We start from the raw sequence: 12,684 nt of genomic DNA on the forward strand, positions 1-12,684 counted from the left end.
CAGGCTCATCAGCCCTCCTAAGGCAATTCTGAAAGGCAAAGGGACCATCTGGGACGCAAGTGGACCTGTCTGGGGAGCCAGGAGAGCTTCAGAGATTTTAATATTCCTGGTGTGGGGTAAGCATCAGCCTTCAGGAAGTTCTCCTCCACCCCCAACTTTCACCACAAATTGCTGCTTCCCATTTTTATGATGAAACTGGTCATGCCAAAAGGTGAAAGTACATTGTGTTTATTCTAAATTTGTGATCAAAAATTTACTGAGGTTCTGATATCTGGAATAAAACAGCCTAAAAACTTCAAAAGTTATTGCAACTGGAGATGCCCTTAGAGAAATTATGGAATTGATAACAGAATTTCTTCCAAGACATGGGGTAGAATTCTTTGAGAAGGAAGTTTGTGACGTGCCCAGTGAGAGAGCCCATAAACCTGCCCAACTTCGATCTTTATCTACCACTCCTTTACTTCCTTTTCCTTCTCTTCCCTTCATGTCCTGAGGGAGTAGGAATGGCCAATTAGGGCAGCAAAGTGGTCCAGCTATAACCTCTCCCCCCCCTAGCAAACAGTGGATAGGTGGAGAGAAACTATTCCCTTCAAAGTTCAGGAGTTAAATAAATCCTGGGGATGTAATGTACATCAGGGCAACGAAGTTAACAATAATAACAATACTGTACTGTGTATTTGAAAGTTGCTGAGAGAGTATACTTTAAAAGTTTTCATCACATGCAAAACATTTAACTCTGTGAGGTAATGGATGTTAACTTACAGCAGGCAATCACTTCACAGTAAACATGTATCAAATCATTATGTTGCATACATTAAACTAATTCAATGTTTTATGTCAAATATATCTCAGTAAAAGTGGGGAAAAAACAAATGAATTAAAAAGCATAGTGGTTTTCAACAATATCTCCTGAATAAACTAATTAAGAATTTAATGTTATTAAAAAAAAAGCCACGATCACTGGTCACAATTTATCTGTTATTTATCTGTACAGTAAACTGGGCTCAGAACTCTCTGAATTCTGGGGCGCCTGGGTGGTTCAGTTGGTTAAGTGCCTGACTCTTGATTTCAGCTAAGGTCATGACATCACAATTCATGAGATCCAGCCCCTTGTCAGATTCTGCACTGACAGAACGGAGCCTGCTTGGGATTTTCTCTCCCTCTCTCTGCCCCTCCCCTACTTGTGCTCACTTGCTCTCTCTCTCTCTCTCAAAATACATTTTAAAACTTTAAAAGAAGAACTCTCTGAATCCTTGTTAACAAGTCATTCTCACTATCTTACCCAAATTCAGCTCTCAAATGAGTAAATGAGCCCATAAAGATGAAAAGATATTTAGTGGCCCTTTTTCCAGCCACAGAGAGAAAATGGACTTGGCAGAATGAACGTATGAAGGCACTTAATGAATATTTTTATGTTCACTAGTGTAAAACAATAAAGACAGTAAAACAAATGAAGATAGTGTTAATGGCATTTCACACATCTTAAATTATCTAATTTAAATTATCTAATTATATAGATTATAATTATTCTATTTCCCATCCTTATCTTGCTAAACATTTTTCAGGATCTCTCCTGAATGTTCAGTAGATGCATTTGTGTATGTTTTGTTATAGATGACAACCAGTCTTTCTTTGTCTTTTTTTTTTAATCTTGTCTTTTATCCTACTGCTTCCTAACCTTTCATGTCAAGCAAGACACACAGAAAAAAAAGTAGGACGAACTAGGGCGTTTTGGAGATGCCCATATAGGGCTTGATTTTTAAAAAGGTCGGGGCGGGGGGGCACCTGGGTGGCTCAGTTGGTTGAGCGTCTGACTTCGGCTCAGGTCATGATCTCATGGTCTGTGAGTTTGAGCCCCGCTTCAGGCTCTGTGCTGACAGCTCAGAGCCTGGATCCTGCTTCGGATTCTGTGTCTCCCTCTCTCTCTGCCCCTCCGCACTCATGCTCTTTCTCTCTCTCTGTGTCAAAAATAAATAAACATTAAAAAAAATCCTTAAAAAAAAAAAGGTGGAGGGCATCTGGGTGGTTTAGTTGGTTAAGCATCTGACTCTTGATCTCTGTCAGCTCGGGTCTTGATCTCAGGGTTGTGAGTTCAAGCCCGTATTAGGTTCCATGCAGCCTACTTGTAAAAAATAAATTAACTAAATTAAATTAACTAAAAGAGGAAATGTGAAATTCATCATCAAGACTTTTTAATGAAAATCTCTTCAAATTCTTGATAGTCCTCACCAGATAAAAACTTTGTTCATGTAAGGAATTTTTAAAAATTTTAAGCCATTATTTCACAAACATGCAAAACTTTATAATAGTTTAAACTAAATGTAAAGGACCCAATGGCTTTTCCTTTTCTTTCATTGACAATTGTCACATTGAAATTCATGTAATAATGTGAATAGATTTTGAGCTTTAACTTTAGCTCATCAAATATTTCTGAAGAATGTTGAAGCTATAATTTGCTGAGTGCCCATTCATTGAAGCTGTCCCCCTGCAGCTAATTGAATGTGTCTAAAAGGGCACATGAAGAGGTAATGAACAGAAGGATCCCATCAATATAAAGACAAATGTACCCAGTCAGCTGGACCCATCCTGCCAGGCTTCCTTGGAAAACACACAGGCTCCCTCCCCAGCCTCACCCACCAACTCTTCCAAAAGCTCAATGTGCCTCTTGTCCACTAGGGCCAGCGGCACCTCTGCTTCTGACTGATGGACTGGAGGAGTCCACCACATAGGGGAACACCTCTCTTTGGTCAGGCTCAGCTTCATAACGCTGTGGTGAGCACTTGTGTCTTCAGCTTCAGTCACCACTAGGGCACACCTTCAGAGGTCTCTGTGTCTCAGCAAATGGTGAACACATCCCTGATGTTACGACCGTCTTCCATATTACAGAGTGATACTAGGGACACAGTCACTAGACTAACCATACTTTAATTTAAATAGTTAATAAGTTCTATCCCTATTACCCAAAGTTAAGGCTTTAATTCCTCCCACCATAACTTCAACCTAAGCTTCTGCCAGCAACCTCTTCCACACACACACACACACACACACACACACACACACACCACTTCCTCCATGCTCACAAAGCTGCAGTGCATTTGTAGGTCAAGCCCAGGTTTCCTTTCTTCCTCTTCGTTCATCCCTCTGAAACTATCCTGGGCAAACCACCACTTCTGCTTTGCCTCCCCGTTCTCCTGTTTCCTCGGCCTAGCCCTAATGCTGCCTTTTTCTAATTACTCTGAACGTGAGTTGCAACTGAGAAAAAGGTGTGTGTCAGGAAATCTGTACATGCTGAAATCCTACTGTCAACTCAGTTGAGAATCAATTACTGTTACAGACAATTTACAGATGAATAAGTGACTAGAAGTCAAACACACTTTCTGATCAAGAGCATTTAGAGAAAATTAATACAGCTTTTAGTGTTTTCCCCTTTACTATCCTGCTCTTCTGCGACAATTTCATTAATGGAAATGGCCTTAAGACAGCAGAACATCTTCATTGGAAACATTCTTACCAATTTTCAGTTGTGTGCCAAACTTTCTGGTTGCTTCTTCAAAGAGTCCTCCCTGACCCCCATTTTCCTCATTCTCTTCCCAAAGCTTGCAAATCCTTCAGATGAGTGAGCTCTGGAAGTCAGGTTCAATAGGAAAGTACTTATCAGAGCGTGAGCTTCTTTAGGGTTCAGAAGGAAAATTCATTAAAAAAACATCCAACCTTTATTTCCTTTTTATGTCTCTCATTTTGAAGTTTGATGCAATAATTAACTTCTCTCTTTGCTTCAAGCAGACTCAGATTTGGCTTCAGTTCTTTACGAAAACATCATTTAATATTTACAATTCCATATGCTACACAGTTTTGAATAGGAGAATATGGAAATCCTACTTGGGTTTCAGAAGAGAAAATCTCTTTGTGTTTCTCCTAATCCAGTTCAAAAAGAAAGTGTCTGGAGGATATATTGAATGAACCAAAAAGTGTAATAAAGGTAAAACTGAAGTTCAAGCTTCCAGACAAAACATCAATGGACGATTCATAGTTCAGACTTCATTTCTTTTAATACGATGGCTTTTCACCTTGGGCAATCTGCAAGAGAGTTCTATTCAGTACCCAGGGGGAAATAGGTTCTTTGTAGTTAAAGCAAAAACTTCATACCTTAAGAAGAAATTGGAATTCGAAAGAAGCAGCACAAAACTGGACATGGGGAACCCCGTTGCTTCCATACATTCTCAGTCCTGTACAACTAAAGTTCCTTGTGCCTCCATTTATCCAACTGTCAGATAGAGACAGTGCCACCAGCCTTGACCTGCAGTCCACAAGAGGCTGAGTCAGACTCACCGATATTAGACACAGAAATCTCTGAGAAAGTAAAAGTGCTCTACTATTGTCAGGTGGTTTGATGTCAATTAACTTTTTATCAAGTAAGGGGACCTCTCTGGACCTCTTGAGGTTTGTGGTCCTAACCACCTTCGTCATATCAGCTCCATGGTCATTTACACGTGGATTCTTTGGTTTTACCTTCCTATTGGACCAGATTATGAGCAACTCTACTAGTTTCCCTATAGCTAGTAAAAGTGAAACCAAACTATTTGGGGCAATATTTTCTCCAGAAGCCTCCCAGCAGTATGTAGATAATTAGGAATCAACAGTTGGAATCTCAGATGTCAACTAAGATTCTCACCAATTTAAGACATGATCTCCCATGGTCATATTAGGATAAAGAGATTGTGATCAGGGCTGCCATGTAAGATTGCACAGTGTGTGTGCTACACAAAGATGCCCAGCCAGGGATTAAGAACTGACTAATACTCACTTTTCTGTGCCCTTTAGTTATGAAGCCATTTACTCAAGGTGCTCTGCCTGCCCAGAGAGGGTGTCTTTGTCCATTTGCACAAAGGCTCCATATAGGCCAGAGGTCTTGACTTTGGGTGATTACTTAGATTCCGGCAGTGGTGGGGGAAGAGGCGGAGGTATGCAGAGCCATGGCTTTCTCCTCCTGCCCTAGTCCAGGACAGCCACCTCTGAGGCTGCAGACTCCTCCAGCACCTTTTCTTGCCTCTCCGCCTTCCTTCTTATACATTTTTCCTGCCCCGTCTTTTTCTATCCCCTCATTCTTTTTTTTCCTCTTCTCTTCCCCCTGGCTCTTTTCCTTTCATCTTTGCCTGCCCTTTCCTCCCACTCTCGGGGGACAAACTGATGCACAGGAGCCATCCCTGTTCCCTTGACCTCTTCCTTGAGCCCTAAGCATCAGTGACATCGCTGTAATCACTTAGGGGTTTCTGCTCATGGTCAATTCTGGACACAACTACAAACTAACAGAAGTCTTGCTGCTTTATCCTTTTATCACTCTGCCTGACACCCCTCTCTCCCTGGTGACCAGGGTCCCAGACCCATGCAGACAGACCTAGTGGTCCGTTTGACTTATCTTGTGGTGTTACCTCAGTCAGATGTGTTATCATTTTGTTTGTTTGTTTGTTTGCTTGTTTTTTGGGTTTGTTGTTTGTTTGGGGTGTGTGTGTGTGGTTTTTTAGAGGCATTATCATTTAAAAGGAAGGTGCCTGGGATACTGTGTTTTAGTCCAAAAGAGAGAATCTCAAATGGGAGAATTTCAGGCAGCATTCTGGCTGAGATAAATGATTGAGAATTTTTTGATAGAATAACACCTCAAACACCTCATTCTACCTCTTTCTTTCAGGAATTTTTCAGATAGACTTTAAAAAAATGCCCAGCCTTGGGGCGCCTGGGTGACCCAGTTGGTTGAGCATCCGACTTCAGCTCAGCTCATGATATCACATTTCGCAGGTTCAGGCCCCATATTGGGCTCTGTGCTGACAGCTCAGAGAATGGAGCCTGCTTCAGATTCTGTATCTCTCTCTCTCTCTCTCTCTGCCACTCACCTGCTCACCCTGTCTCTCTCTCTTTCTCAAAAATAAATAAAATATTTTTTAAAAATGTTTAGATGTCCAGCCTCTGCACTTGTCTCTCTTTCTCCTTGCTACTTACATACTTGAGGGTATAATCTTTTCTCTAGAGCTCTCATATCAGGGCTTTCAAATTGACTGTCCCACAAGACAACGATCATTTTCTCAGCCAGGCTGGCCCATGTCTATCCTCAGTGGTTCAACATCTTCTCTTCCCCACACTTCTCACACCCTCCTGAACAATCCTAGCCACCCCCTGTGCTTTTGGCACCACCGACAACTGATAACCCTCAAGCCTGTACCTCCAGGCTGGAATTCTTTCCTTAGCCTCATATCACTGTACATGATGCTTATCAAACATGTTCACCTGGTACTCCTTAGACACTTCAACTGAGAAGGCTCCAGAGTGAACGTCATCTTCCCACTCTGCTACCATGCAAACTGTTTCCATTTCCCAGTTATTGACATGATCATCCACCAGCCACCAAAAAACAAAACAAAACAAAACAAACAAAAAACATGAGCCACACCCACAATTACTTCTTCATTTCCTCCCAATTCCTCCCAAATCTGTCCCTTTCTCTTATCCTCACCCTCACTGCCGGTAGACCAAGACATCTCTCTTGCCAAGACATCTCTTGCCAAGACAACTGAAAGGACCCCAACTTGTGATCCTGTGCCCAGTCTCTCTTTTTCAAATCACCCTTTGCTTGCTGCCAGAATGATTTTTCTAAAGTGTAAAGCTGACCAAATTATTTATTTAATAGTAGCTTCTCCACTTAAGTATTCCTAAAGCAAGAAAAGTGCAGGAGCTTCCAACAGTCTTCAGACAGGCACGATCTGGGATGCTCCACCTTGCTTTTTTAATCCCATTTTTGCAATTTTGCATTCTATTTAAAATGTATCAGTTTTTGTTTTAAAATTAAAATAACATCTTCCCAAATCTTCAAGCAAAATTGATCCTGTAGAAAAGTGCATGTTTGGGGCTCCTGGGTGGTTCAGTCAGTTAGGCATCAGACTCTTGATTTCAGCTCAGATCATGGTCTCCCAGTTCGTGAGATAGAGCCCCTCATTGGGTTCTGTGCTTACAGCGTGGAGCATGCTTGGGATTGTCTCTCTCTCTCTCTCTCTCTCTCTGTCCCTTCCCTGCTCCCACATGTGTTCTTTCTCTCAAAGTAAATAAACATTAGAAGAAGAAGAAGAAGAAGAAGAAGAAGAAGAAGAAGAAGAAGAAGAAAGATGCATGTTTATTGTGTGGCTTCAGGAAACTTCAGGCCCTCCAGTTTGAGAAGCTAAGATCCCCACTGGAATGCACGTTTCTCTGCATATTATACAAGGAACTTCTTGACAGGTATCTATTTGTCTCTGCAGCTCCAGCCCTCCATCCATCTCCTAGCAATACAGTCACACTGAACTTCTTGCAATTCTGTGATCATCATACTGGTTACCATCTCAGGATGTTTTCTTATGCTCTTTTCCTCAAACTAAGCTGAGCCCCTCTCCCATCTTGCTACTTAGCTTCTAGACCCAACTCAAGTATCACCTGCCCTGGGAAGCTCTCCATGACAAACCCTACCAGGCTGAGTTAACCATCCCTCTTTCTGTGCTACCAAAGTCCACACCTCTCCCATAGCATGTATCTCATTAGATTATAATTCTTCATTTATGCCTCTCTTCCCCACTGGACTATGGATTGCTTCAGAGCAAGGTCTGTGTCTTATTCATCTTGACCTTCCCAAGACCAGCACCATGCCTGGCACATGCTCAGATAAGACATCAGTATGGCCAAGACATTTCATCCTAGTGCTCTCCAGGGTTGATCTGACTTATCTGAATGACCTTGAGGTGTCTCCTTCCCCTCTGTCAATTAGATGATCGCAGATGGACAAGGACACTCTGATCAAGGCTTTCCTCTCCTGCTGAATCCTCCCTTGAGCTCTCAAGACCTGACACATAGTAGATTCTCAATGAATATCTATTAAATGTCTGGATGAACTAATGATCAGCACCACTGTTCTCTCAATCAAGCTGCATTATATTTTCTCAATCTTATCTTTCAAAGAATCCTGTTATCTCTGATGAGATCGGGCGCGCTCAGGGTGCTATGGCCGGAGACTAATCCTGTTATCTCTGAATCCCCATGATGTAGCAATGTGCCAGCACTTACTAGACACTAAAAAAAAAAAAAAGTGTAACAAATGAATGAAGAAATGAAGTAATGTCTTCATCTGTTTTTCTTTAAAAGTATAGGCACTCATTCTCATTTTTCATCCTGACACCTGGTGCATTTACCAACCTGTTAGGAACTAGCTTTTCACTTAGAAATGGAATCTTGACAAATTGGTGATAACTGAAAAATTTTCTGAAAACCTTATCTGTGATCAGTGTGATTTTTTTTTAAATTTCAGCCTCCTTTAGAAGTAGATTTTTTTGAGTGGCTTTGATCTCTTCCATAGCTAACATAATTTAATGTATAAAACTATAATCCTCAGAGTAAGGAGTATCTGTTTTTAAAATATAAATTCTCAATAAATGTGGCACTGCTCTTATGCATTTGGATAGAACTACACAAAATTCTACTAAAGTAAAAAGCTTGTCACCCCACCTGGCCCGCAGCGAGTGTTCAGTGAGTATTTCGCTCATCATTTATTCATTCCCACCTAGGCTTGAATGTGGAGTATAAGAGCCAATGCCTCTGGAATATCAGAGCAACACTCAATTTTAGTTGAGGACAACAAAACCCTTTCCTTAGCCACTATTCGATTATAACCTAGTTGCCAGAGACTAATAAAATGCACTTCTATTTGGCTAGATATAAGCCAAGTGGATAGAAATTTCAGGGTGGGAAGGATTTTTTTTGTCTTGCTCAAAACTTAAAGCAGTGTTCTCTAATTTTTTTTTTTTTTTTGCACACTTCTACCAGTAAAAAGTACCTGACCACATATCCTCAATATATGCATAATTATTTATTTATAAATTTTATACGTTTATTGCCATACTCATGTATATGTACTTTTACATAAACTCATCAGGGGGAATATAATAACGTATAGCAGTAGAAGTTCTTGTTTTCTTTCCTCACTCAAACAAATTGCTTTATAACTAGACCACTGGCTAGGGTGCTGGGGTGGCTCATTAGGTTAAGCAAACTGCCTCCTGATCTAGACTCAGGTCATGGTCTCACAGTTCATGGATTCAACCCCTCTTGGGATTCTTTCTCTCCCTCTCTCTCAAAATAAATAAACTTCAGAAAAAATAATAACCAGACCACTGGCTGAAGGATGTACAGCTTGTTCTAGAAGCCTTGGTAGGGGCAAGGTCTTCCAGGGTAAGTTCACTGAGTGCATGGGACCCCCACTCACCCATTGACCCACTCCCTTCAATTAGTCGTATCAAAAGTAACTGACTTTAAACTCTTAAGGGATGCCTGGGTGGCTCAGTCAGTTAAGTGTCAGACTTTAGCTCAGGTCATGATCTCATGGTTCATGAGTTCAAGTCCCGCATTAGGCTCTATGCTGACAACTCAGAGCCTGGAGCTTGCTGCTTTATGAGTTTGAGTCCCACGTTGGGCTCTGTGCTGACAGCTCAGAGCCTGGAGCCTGCTTTGGATTCTGTTTCTCTCCTCTGTCTCTGCTCCTCCTTCTCTCTCTCCCTCTGCCTCTCTCTCTCTCTCTTAAAAATAAACTCTTGAGAAAAAAATTAGAATCCAGACATAGAATGATGATTTGAAAGGCTTTATTTCCAGAGGAACCAGCTTTTTATGGTCACACTAAATGCTGTATTACACTCCAAATGAAAGGAACTAGACTTCTGATTATACTGTAGGATAAAGAGACAGGCAACAAAGCCGCAGCGCATCCTTGAAGCATGCCAAAGTCGTTTAGTGATGAAAAGAGGGCTTTATCTCACAAGGCCATAAATGCTGAAAAAATTAATTTTTCATTCCAGGAAATCAGCCGTCATCAACACGCACTTTGCAAAATATTTAAGATTTGTGATAATAACAAGTACTGCAGTGGCACTCTGTGTGATTCTCCACTTTGGCATTTCCCATTACCGTGGCCTAAAGAGAAAGGGGGGAAAAAGTGGATGGATGGATGGATGGACAAAATTGAAAAATGTTAAATACAATTGTCTGTAGTCATCTGTACTAAATAGATGCTTGCTACATTTGTACGTTCTCCATTTCAGCTAATATTTCACTCTAAAACATTGGGTTTGCACTATGTGTGCTATACTCTCTTCCAGCCTACCCATTATCACCTCCACAGCTATTCCTTTCATTCTCAATAAATCCAGCCTGTCCCCACAAGGTTATTCTTTTGATTAAAGGGGAGAAGTCCTTGTACAAATGCCCAGCAAAGATGGGTCATTAGACACCTCTGACATTAAACCCCATGGATGTGTTCTGAAGACATTTCTCTGGCTGGACTGTTAGAAAGCTGCTGGGGCCCTTTAATTCTCACCTTGGTAAAGGCTTTGGCCACACAGCATGTGGCTTCTGAGGTGATGTTCTTTGGGACCAACATTGTCTTCTTGGACCTTGCTGGAGTGGGGTATGCTCTGGAGAAGCAGCAGCCCATGCATTGATAAATTGGGGCACCCAACTTGGAGAAGTATTTGTTTTCCTTTAGCTTGCATTCTGGGCACCCTATCACCAAAAAAAGGCAAAGAGTAGAATAATCCAAGGATGATTCAAAAAGAAACTGAGGAACGCCTGGCTGCATGTGACTCTTGATCTCGGGATCGTAAGTCCAAGCTCCACAGTGGGCATAGAGTTTACTTAAAAAAATTTTTTTAATAAAATTAAAAAAAAACTGAATTTTCCTTATTATGGGATACTAAATATTCTTTTTCTATTGTAAATAAAAGGAAAATAATAAACACTGTTAATCTTCATGCATATAATCTATTTGTATTGATTATAGTTATTTTCATGGGAAACAATTTTTGCAGATATGTGTAGATCTCAAGAGTAGTAGTTTCTCATATAAATATTTAAAAAAGAGTAGTGGTTCCTCTTTCTTCAACCATGGATTCTCTATCCCAATGCTAATGGCATGCTTATAGGGAGCACAAAATATGACAGATGAAAACACCATGTTCATCTGAAAGGAGAGTTTTGCCCAGAGGCGAAATATTTTCCCCTTTAGAATCTGCTATTGTTTTTTCCCCATGGAAACTCCAAATAGTGACAGAGAAAAATATGTCAGAATTAAGAAAGCTTGTTGAGTGTAGAGAGCTGATATTGGATGGAGTACCCGCACTTGAGCACTGAGATTAAAATATTACCACTTGTCTAAGAAAAACCATAACCAAGAGTAGGTCACAGTTTCTTAGCAGATGGACTTATATCAGCTTCTATATGAGATTTTTCAAACAATACAGCAAAATAAATGTACTGCACAAAATGGTTTTGTTTTTCTCACTTGTTAACTGATGTGAAAATTCATCAACAAAAGTAATGTTGAAATCTTCTCAAATCTGAGAGAACTGTAAAAAAAAACTGAGCTAACTGAATAAGGAGCATTTTCTGCTTGTAAAACTCAGATAAAAAATAATATGGAATCTGTTTCAGATGACAATGTATATGCTGCTATTTAAATGGACATGTTAGATAAACTTCACTATAGATTTTCTGAAACTAATTTAACTTCATGTTTACAATCTAAAAGTGCCTAGGTATGTATCCAGCAGCAAAGATTTATCACATTTAAAAAGGAAGTAGAAATGTAATTAATGGAGTTATTGACATATATCTAGAAGTGTGTGTTTTCCCTATTGCTGAAAATCTGTTTGGTCACATACCCTGCATTGTAAACTCTCCATCAGGAAAAGAATGGAGAATATGCAGAAACACAGAGAGTATGGCCAGAATGACAGCTGCATATTTTCTGTAGTAATCCATGGCTCTCCTGCAAAACAGAAGAGGAAGAAAAAAGTTACTCTAAAATTGGCTTACCAGTCATTTCAACAACTAGTAGTTTCAGCATTCCTATTAATAATAGTCATCGGTGTCTTGACCCCTCTTCTTACAGCTCCCAACACACTCTGGAGCCAGGGAAAGAAGAAAAAAAATTTCCTAAGGAAAAAACTAAGGCATCTAATCTTTCCATTTCTCATATAAACAAATAGAATTGGACTTGATGCTAATAAAAAAAATTCTGTTTTTATTTTTTTTTAACATTTATTTATTTTTGAGAGAGAGACAGACCAACAGACATAGAGTGAGCAGGAGAGACACAGAATCCAAAGCAGACTCCAGGCTCTGAGCTGTCAGCACAGAGCCTGACATGGGGCTTGAACTCACGAACTGTGAGATCATGACCTGAACCGAAGTCAGACACTTAACTGACTGAGCCACCCAGGCGCCCCAAAAATTCTCTTTTTAAATATATCATTCTGTCAAGCCTCAGTGTCCTTATTTGTAAGACATGAAACTTAAACTAGATAATATCTAAGAATACAGACAGAGAAATAATAAATGATAGATAGATAGATAGATAAGCTCATATAAAATAAATAAGCTTATATACAATGTATAAATTGTACAAGCAGATGAGTTCATCCTTCCCATTCCTATATTTTCAGGTGGAAGAATAGAAGGAAAGGACAATGTCTGCCCTTCTTTTTATTCACTGGTGGTAAATGAGCTCTAAGTTTCATTATCAGTGTGCAACAGAAAATGCTAGCCTAGCAATGTGGCAAGAGTAGACAGCAGAGAATATTTATCAAAGTTTTCCTAACTGCACTTCTTGACTTATTTATACCT

The 12,684-nt window shown here is 40.1% G+C and overlaps 1 protein-coding gene across 1 annotated transcript; it reads right to left on the reverse strand.

Annotated features, from left to right (window-relative positions):
• Positions 1 to 9,891: 9,891 nt before the first annotated feature.
• CGA (glycoprotein hormones, alpha polypeptide) lies at positions 9,892 to 11,820 on the reverse strand. Its single transcript, XM_042937354.1, has 3 exons — positions 11,721 to 11,820; positions 10,379 to 10,563; positions 9,892 to 9,975 (listed from the first exon to the last, which is right to left on the reverse strand). The coding sequence occupies exons 1-3, from the start codon at positions 11,818 to 11,820 to the stop codon at positions 9,898 to 9,900; spliced, it is 363 nt and encodes a 120-aa protein (XP_042793288.1). The 3' UTR covers positions 9,892 to 9,897.
• Positions 11,821 to 12,684: the final 864 nt, after the last annotated feature.

Source organism: Panthera leo, chromosome B2 (assembly GCF_018350215.1).
Source record: "Panthera leo isolate Ple1 chromosome B2, P.leo_Ple1_pat1.1, whole genome shotgun sequence".
In the NCBI taxonomy this organism is placed as follows: domain Eukaryota; kingdom Metazoa; phylum Chordata; class Mammalia; order Carnivora; family Felidae; genus Panthera; species Panthera leo.

Coding starts and splice junctions, on each gene's coding strand:
- CGA (XM_042937354.1), bottom strand. CDS start 11,820: ATGGATTACTACAGAAAATATGCAGCTGTCATTCTGGCCATACTCTCT. Junction 10,564..11,720: donor TGGAGAGTTTACAATGCAGG/GTATGTGACCAA, acceptor TTTTGGTGATAG/GGTGCCCAGAATGCAAGCTA. Junction 9,976..10,378: donor TGGCCAAAGCCTTTACCAAG/GTGAGAATTAAA, acceptor CTTTCTCTTTAG/GCCACGGTAATGGGAAATGC.